At 44.5% G+C, this 8,480-nt stretch overlaps 1 protein-coding gene across 1 annotated transcript in view; it reads right to left on the reverse strand.

The window, feature by feature from the left end:
- CFAP61 (cilia and flagella associated protein 61) overlaps positions 1-8,279 on the reverse strand; it is a 213,237-nt gene extending 204,958 nt beyond the window's left edge. Inside the window, exons 1-4 of the mRNA XM_015405997.1 lie at positions 8,122-8,279; positions 7,861-8,011; positions 2,572-2,648; positions 740-807 (exon numbers count right to left, since the gene is read on the reverse strand). Coding sequence (XP_015261483.1) covers positions 740-807; positions 2,572-2,648; positions 7,861-8,011; positions 8,122-8,279 — 454 coding nt within the window. The remainder of the gene's footprint in view (positions 1-739; positions 808-2,571; positions 2,649-7,860; positions 8,012-8,121) is intronic.
- Between the last annotated feature and the right edge of the window lie 201 nt (positions 8,280-8,480).

Genomic DNA, 8,480 nt, shown 5'->3' on the forward strand with positions numbered 1-8,480 from the left:
GGGGCAGATCTTCTCCTGATTCCGCGGCTCCTTCTCTCGGCGGGGCTCCTCCGGTGCGCGCCCCGCGGCCACCGCAGCTCCAACTATCGTCCTTTCTGGCTCTGTCGCGCTACGCCGCCGTGCTGCCGCACCTCTGTGGCTCCGACCCTGCCGGACTCACGCTGCACTCGCCGGACACTCCTCAGCCGCTCCAACACTTCACTCCGCCATTACTGTTCCATTGCCGCCGCCGCTGCCGCCGCCATCGCTGTTGCCTCCGCTACCTGACCCTTTTGCTGTGGATTGAACCTGGGGCCTTCTGCATGCCAAGCGGATGCTCTACCACCGAGCCATGGCCCCTCCCCAAAGCTCCTGACATCAGCAGACCAGTGGTCTGACTCAGAGTAAGGCAGATTCATGTATCATGTGTACCCCCCCCCTCTGGTTGCTTTAGAACTATGGTCCAGACCTACCACTGGAACCAGGAGATGGGTCAGCTGACAACCTCTTATACAACTTCCAAGAATACACTGCAGCAAGTGCCCGCGCACATATTTGCACCAGCAATTTCAAGAAATAAATGATCGACATACCTTCCACTACCAACCCCTAAAGAAAGACTCCTATTACAGGGTATTCTGCAGTACTTTTCCCCAGACTTTTGTCCCCTCGAGGAATAAGCTCAACTGGGTCCTTTTTTATCTTTTCCTCACAAATAAGAAGACTGTTAGGGGAGGGAATGGATTTTGAGCAGCCTTACCTAAATTCTCTTGACTTGGTACGAAGAGAAGTATGAAGTGCAGTTCTGGTATGGTTATAAAGACAGTCCTGGATTAAAATATTACATGTAATTAAAACAAACAAACAATGCTATTTTTCAATTAGGCTTCAAAAAAATCTTTTCCATCCCTGAATCATCCATTTTAAATCCACATAGTCAACAAGTTAGGGTAAACAGGTTGGCATTTTTACTTGTAAAACTTTAGATTATCTTGCTTAATTTTATGTTGTGAATTATTATTTTTTTAAAAAATACTCAGTTCTTGAAACCAGGCAGAAATGAGGCGGTTCCAGAAGGGGACTTGTGGAAAACAAACCTGGCCTCTGGATAAAGTAAGAATTATGCATATGCTTAACCATGTGTCACATCTACCACTTCCCTATTAAACTGGGGGTTAGGTGTAGTGGTTAAGTGTGCGGACTCTAATCTGGGAGAACCGGGTTTGATTCCCCACTCCTCCACTCGCACCTGCTGATGTGACCTTGGGTCAGTCACAAGCTCTGGCACAGCTGTCCTTGAAAAAGAGCCGTTTGTGTCAGAGTTCTCTCAGCCCCACCCACCTCACAGGGTGTCTGTTGTGGGGAGGGGAAGGGAGAGGAGTTTGTAAGCCGCTCTGAGACTCCAAGTGAAGGGCGGGGTATAAATCCAATCTCCTCCTCCTCCTCCTCCTCCTCCTCCTCCTCCTCCTCTTCCTTAGAAAGAACATGAATCTTGCCCACTCAAGGCTGCTTCCAAATCAAGTTCACCCAAATGGATTGATCAGTTTGATTAAACAATTCTACTGCATCCCGAGGAAAGCAATTGCTTTCTCCGGTTCTACAGCTTTTTTTTAGGCTGCTTGGTAGCCGTTTTCTGCTGTTTTCATGCCCCTGCCTTGTTTTTAATATTGACAATTTATGTTGGTTTTTTTACAATGATTTTATGGTATTTTTTTCACTTGCAGACCACCTCAAGCACATCTCTGGAGGGACAGTATATACATTCTTAAATAAGCCAACCCACAGTTCATCAAGATAGTAGTACCATTGTCAGGTTAGGTTCTTAACCCCTGTTAAAATCTTAGGTGTGCGCACTAGAATGCAGGATCTAAAAGACAAGCCCAGTATCAAACAAAGCTACAGGAGGCTGCTGCAAACAAAATAGATAGAATCCGGATATTACACATCCCTGGTACTTTCACACTAAGAAATGTTTCCAGACACCTTGCATTAAACATAAAAGTGGCTGTTCTTTATTTGGGGGAATCCATGGTGTTGTTAAGAAAAGAGATTGGTTCAGATTCACTTAAGGTTAATTCCTACAGCCCTTTTTGAATGTTTCAAGACTTTTATTCCAGGTTGTGTTTCAACACACTATCCTGACACCCTAACTTAAAATAACAGCAATCCTACTGAACGGCTCTCACGTGCAAAATTTGAAGTGGGTCTGCCAAAAGGCTATTCTAGTTCAAAATCTAGTCCAAGAATCCTACAAATTCTAGTTCAAAATCTAGTCCAAGAATCCTACAAATGAGTGCTCAAGCTTAGCCCACTTACTTGGAACCAGCAGCTACATTACGCAGTGTTGGTTAACAAGCCTATGAGAATTAAATCAGAGCCAAGTGGCCTTGTATCTATGCATCATCCCTTGCTTGCTGAGTACAAGAACTTGCAAGTGTGAACTGAACCACGCATTTGCTACAATCCAGCGAACAACTGACTTGAAAGGGCCTTATAAAAATATGCTGGTTTGCAGCCTTGGTTTTTCGTTTTAAGTATCTGCCTGTCAGATTCTCCACAAACATCGCCATATTCGGTAACATATCAACTCACTTCATAATTTCATGAGAACAGTGAACTGCACGTTCATCCATTGCCACAAACAGATGCAGAAACAGTGTGTTCAAAGGCTGTGAACAGAAGATGCAAAGAAATTCAAGCAACCATTTCAGAAAATGAAACTGCCATTTACCATAGGTGCTGATCCTGTGACACAGATAAAATTATTTATATGTACAAATCTCACACTCGGGGAAGTGTCTTGCCATGGCTAAATTAAGGACAAGCACCTGCAGATCAATCCTGTAGAGCTCCAGTGCAGACACAACTCCTGGGAGCAGCACATTGTTCACTTCAGCACCAGGGACAGCTCACAGCCAAGGAGCTGCTGGACAAGGACCATGCTTAGGAGCGAACATGAAATTCTGGGTGACTCCGCACTAGGTCTTAAATCCTGGTTCAACCCTTTGCCTAAACATACATTCTATACTCCCCTCGAGTTCACCCCTCTAATTATCTCAGGGTATTTTTTACATTCTACACTACACTCGAGTTCACCCCTATAATTATCTCGGGGTATTTTTTGTTTCCACATTACATGGAGGTCACCCCGGTTTTGCCCCAGACTTGTCCCAGGATAAATGGATGCTTTATAACCAGAGGTAAATGCAAGGTCTTGTGTCGCGAGTTGAACTCTGATAAAACCGGGGATGAGATCCAAGTGCGGAAAGGACTCCGAAGTCCACCTATGATGTCCACAGCAAGAAGCAGCAGACAGAAGGGTTATGTGCACTTAACCCTCCTACCTGCTGTTGCTTCTTCTCTGCCATCCGCATATCTACAACTGTTGTTCCCCCAAGTTGACTGTGAGGCCAGGTTTCCCGCTCGTCTGTGTGGGGGGAAGCTAGAGGGAGCAATTACAGGGGGGAGGGGCTGGTAGAAGAAGGTTTAAGCCCAACAGATCCCTCTGCCCATAAATTCCGTGTTGGAAGCAATATTTAGATAGCCAGTAAATATCTGAATAGCATTTTGCATGTTTGTTCTGAAGCACAATTTACACAAATTTACAATTGTATTGTTCTGAGGGATAATCTTTTTTTTTTTTTAAACCCATTAACTACGTAACAAAGAAAGGTAATACAAACTGACTGGATGCATGCATGTTTTGTCAGTACAAACAACCCTTCCCAGCAACCTGCGTGTGTGATTCACACACGTCTCAACAGACAATGGCTGCATACAGCCGGTACGTCACAGTGATTAGAGTGTCAGACTCAGACCAGAGAAGCCAGTCACACATTCTCAGCTTAACCTGAGTCACAGGGCTGTTGTAAGGATACAATGGTTGAGAGGAGAACAACATAAGTTGTTTTGGTCCCCACTGGGCAAGAAAGTTGGGGTATTGATGAATAAACCAATAAGGGAAGTGGTGGCACAGAGGATTTATCCTCTGGTTAATACATCTGAGCTGAACAGAGCTGCTGTCAGTTCTAGCCCACGCTGATGTGAGCTACCAGCCTTGTCCCCAGCTCGCCGTCCACCCAGCGGTTCGAAAGCTTTGGCGAGTAGATAAAATGGGTACCACTCCTTAGAGAGGGTGGGCACACTAAACCCCACATTGGGGAGGTGTTAGCCGGCGAATGGAATGTCCAGCTCGTAAGCCTGGAAAAAAGACCTCTTCGGCATCAAGAAGCCTGTAATGGGCCAATCCGGCCAGGCGGTGGCAGTGCGGTGCTATGACTCAAAGCCAGCCCAGGAAGAACTAACGTCATCAAGCCAAGCCGAAATGAATGCCGCCCGGAACACGACTGAAGCCTACAGCTGAACAAAATCCCCGTCGGCTGCATACGTGTGCAATTTAAAGAATTATATATTGTCCTCCCTTACCCCTATCATTGTTAGTCCCTTGTGAAAACCTGTGTAACTGTAAATCGCTCAGAGCCAGCAGCCCTGCAGGATTGAGCAATCAATAATTCGAAAGGTATTATTATTATTATTATTATTATTATTATTATTATTATTATTATTATTATTATTATTATTATTATTATTTTCATAACAGTAGGCATAGACTGAAAAGGCCATTTTTCAGATGCTGATTCAGATGAACATTTTTTCCTGTCCCACCCCTGCCTGTGGTTCCTTTGGGTTTTTTCCTCAGGGTTTTGGAACATTCCAAGCTGAACTGAGGAAAATTCAGTTCTTCCTTCCTCTGGAAAATAAAACAATGAATCCAAAGATGCATGTGCTGAGAACATCACTGGAGCCAAGAGACACATTTCTCTCCTTCTCTCACTGCACCCCCAGAGTAGCTTCACAACTTTTTTAGTACGATGAATAAACATGTATGTACACACATTTATCGTTTGAAGATATCCCATTCCTCTTTCTTACTTTGCATCCCATTCGAGACACGGCTGCACCCTTCTAAGTTAATGGAAGTCAATGGTTTGCATTGGTCCATATCACTCCTGTTTGCTTCTAGTAATAAAAACTTATATAAAATAGTTAAATTTTTTATTACTAGTGGTTTTACTGCATACAGGTTTCCTCCACTGCCCCCAAAAGCAAGGCTGTCTCTTTAAATGATTTTAAAGTGGCAGCTGTGTTGGTTTGTTATAGCAAAATAAAAGAAAGGTCCAGGGGCACCTTAGAGACGAACAACCTTTTATTTCAATATGAGCATTTGTGTGTCACAGCCTACTGATAAAGTGAGCTGTGACTCATGGAAGCTCATACTGAAATAAATGTTGGATCAAGGTGGGCAGCCGTGTTGTTCTGAAGCAACAGAACAAGGTTAGAGTCCAATGGCACCTTTAAGACCAACAAGGTTTTATTCAACGTGTGAGCTTTCGTGTGCCCTCACACCTTGAATAAGAACATAAGAACATAAGAGACGCCAAAGGCCCATCCAGTCCAACACTCTGTCTGTCACACAGTGGCCAGAAATACCAGGTGCCATCAGGAGGTCCACCAGTGGGGCCAGGACATTAGAAGCCCTCCCGCTGTTGCCCCCCCCCAAGCACCAAGAAGACAGAGCATCCCTTGCCCCAGAGCCCCTATCTATACCTTGTGGCTAATAGCCACTGATGGACCTCTGCTCCATATGTTGATCCAATTCATAAGAACATAAGAGACGCCAATGTTGGATCAGGCCAAAGGCCCATCCAGTCCAACACTCTGTGTCACACAGTGGCCAAAAATACCAGGTGCCATCAGGAGGTCCAGCAGTGGGGCCGGGAGACTAGAAGCGGTGGCACAGAGGATTTATCCTCTGGTTAGTAACATCTGAGCTGAACAGTACGGCTGTCAGTTCTAGCCCCATAATGGTGTGAGCTACCAGCCTTGTCCCTAGCTCGCCATCCACCCAGCGGTTCGAAAGCTTCAGCGAGTAGATAAAATGGGTACCACTCCTTAGAGAGGGCGGGCACACCAAAACCCACCCACCCCGGTGGGGGAGGTGTTAGCCAGCGACCGGAATGCTCAGCTCACAAGATTGAAACCCTAAGATAAAATCTCATTGACTCCGAGAAGCCAGTAATGGGTCATTCTGGCCAGGTGGTGGCAGTGTGGCGCTGCAAGACCTGGAGAAGCTGACGTCATCTAGCCAAGCCGAAGTGAATATGCCAACGGAACACGTCTGACCCACAGCTGAACAAGCCCTCGCCAACTGTGAATGTGTGTGATTTAAAAGATATATGTTGTCCTCCCTTACCCCCATAAATCATTGTTAGTCCCGCGTGAATAAATAATTGTAAGGCACCAAGAAGACAGAGCATCCCTAGCCCCAGAGCCCCTATCTATACCTTGTGGCTAATAGCCACTGATGGACCTCTGCTCCATATGCTTATCTAATTCCCTTTTGAAGCCGCCCATGCTTGTAGCCGCCACCACTTCCTGTGGCAGTGAACTTTGTTGGTCTTAAAGGTGCCATTGGACTTTAACTTTGAAATAAATGTTCGTCTATAAGGGGCTACTGAACTTGTGTTTTATTCTCCCCCAAGCCACGCCTCTTCTTGACTGCACTGAAATAATTATCCAGCTTCTAAAGTCCAGACCCTAATGGCAAGAAGACAATTGCTCTGAAAATGCCTCTACACAGTATCAATCAAAAAAATTAGGAAACCTGTCTGCATCTACCCAGCTGAATTCTTGAATGATGCTGCTGAGGGCGAGCGAAGAGCTTAGGTCCAAGTGGCAAACGGTAAATTTAATAGCTGATGTGACGCACTCTTGTGTAAACCAGACTCTGAGGCAGAGATTTCTGAGGACTCTCCTCCCCTTCCCTGAAGACAGGCACAGAAAGCGGGAAAAGGATGACTGAGTATTGGGCCAGTTTCCTCTGTTCATTTTCTACCTCTCTTCTCACCTTGGCAGCTAATTGTTTGTATTCCTCCCACTAGCAGCTGCTATGGAAAATTAGCTCTTTAAATGAGCAAAGATAAAAACAGAAGGCTGAAAGGGGACCAGTTGCTCGACAAAGTACAAAGCGACATAATACCTTTTATTTCAACCGACCAAAAATGATATGAAACAGTGTGCAATCTTTCAAGTTCTCCACAACTCCTCAATCAGACTTTGAATTACAAAATAAAAAGAGGATGGGGAAGAGAAATAGGTAAAAAGAAAACTGTGGTTTTAAGGCTTTTTGGTGCCACCATCTCCCTGTGTTCAATGCTGGTGGGTAAGCAGCTACACACTGGTGCCTCTGGTGTCAGGTTGCAGCCTGGTTTCAATGAGCAAGAACAAACCCATGGTGCCTCTCCATTGCTCAACAGCCCCTCCAGCTTTCTCTGCCTGTCTCAGGAAGCCTTTTGAATTCTCAGCAATTCAAGCCTGGCTGACACATAGCCAGGTTTCACGTGACTAGATTATAACAGGCAGCCGGGATCTGGGACAAAAGAAAACTTCTCGAACCTACAGTTCCATAGGTTTTCTTTCTCCTAAGTTCTCCTAAGACCATGAAATCCTTTCCATGTCAAGTAACAGAGCACAGATATTTCCCTAGGAATCAAAGCCAATAGAACAGAGATTTTCTAAGGCATTCAAGGATGCATTCTGTGCTTATACAAGTCAGTCAAAATGGTGCATTCTTCATTCTCCAAGAGAAGTTTGAGAAGGAAACCCTAGGACTGCAGCATGAAAGTGAAACAAGCTGCATTGGGGGGGAAAACTACTCTTCTGTATTCATCTTCATATAACACACCATTAATACACGTAAAAGGGAATGAAGTTTTTCCAAGTGGTTTGTAGTTTGGCCTTGTCTATTTCCTGCATCAAAGACACACAGTAGCAAAGGCACCGGAAATTAAAAATGTGAAGAGAAAAATGTTTCCTACTTACCGTGCACCTGCCCTCATTATAGCTTTTTTGTATGGCGTTTTCCCAGTAGGCCGGATCAACACAATTCCAGTTGGGATAGTCCAGAAATAAGGCATGAGCAACAGCTGCATTCTTCTGGTTGATTAAGGTCACTGCAAGATTAGCTGTTTCTCTGTAAAACAGAGGTTCATTTCATTCAGTTTTAGAACAATAACACACACACACACACACACACACCTCAAACAGTTCCAGGAGTGACTTTATCACAGCTATGTTACTTACAACAGATAAATGACATTAATCCTGCCAAACAATCTTTCTGTCGTATAGTTGACGTGATGGATGATAGTAGGAATATCACTGGATTCTGTTCTCCTGGCGGTGAACACATCAGAAGGCCGTGTTGAAACTGATATTGCTGCAGGTGATACTGAAGACATTGTATAGACTACAGAAAAACAGAAAATATTTCCTACTCTTTGTTTGAAATCAAACACATTGCTAAAGACAAGCATAAAAAAAATTTGTACACGTATTTTCAAAAGTACAATTATTCTTACAGCCCATTCCTAGCCACATTACCTGGGTATCAGTTGGATTTCTTTGAATCGCAAATTGTTTCAAACCAGGGGTCATGTCGT

The sequence above is a fragment of the Gekko japonicus genome, unplaced genomic scaffold (genome assembly GCF_001447785.1).
Source record: "Gekko japonicus isolate JY-2015 unplaced genomic scaffold, Gekko_japonicus_V1.1 scaffold388, whole genome shotgun sequence".
NCBI classification, from domain to species: domain Eukaryota; kingdom Metazoa; phylum Chordata; class Lepidosauria; order Squamata; family Gekkonidae; genus Gekko; species Gekko japonicus.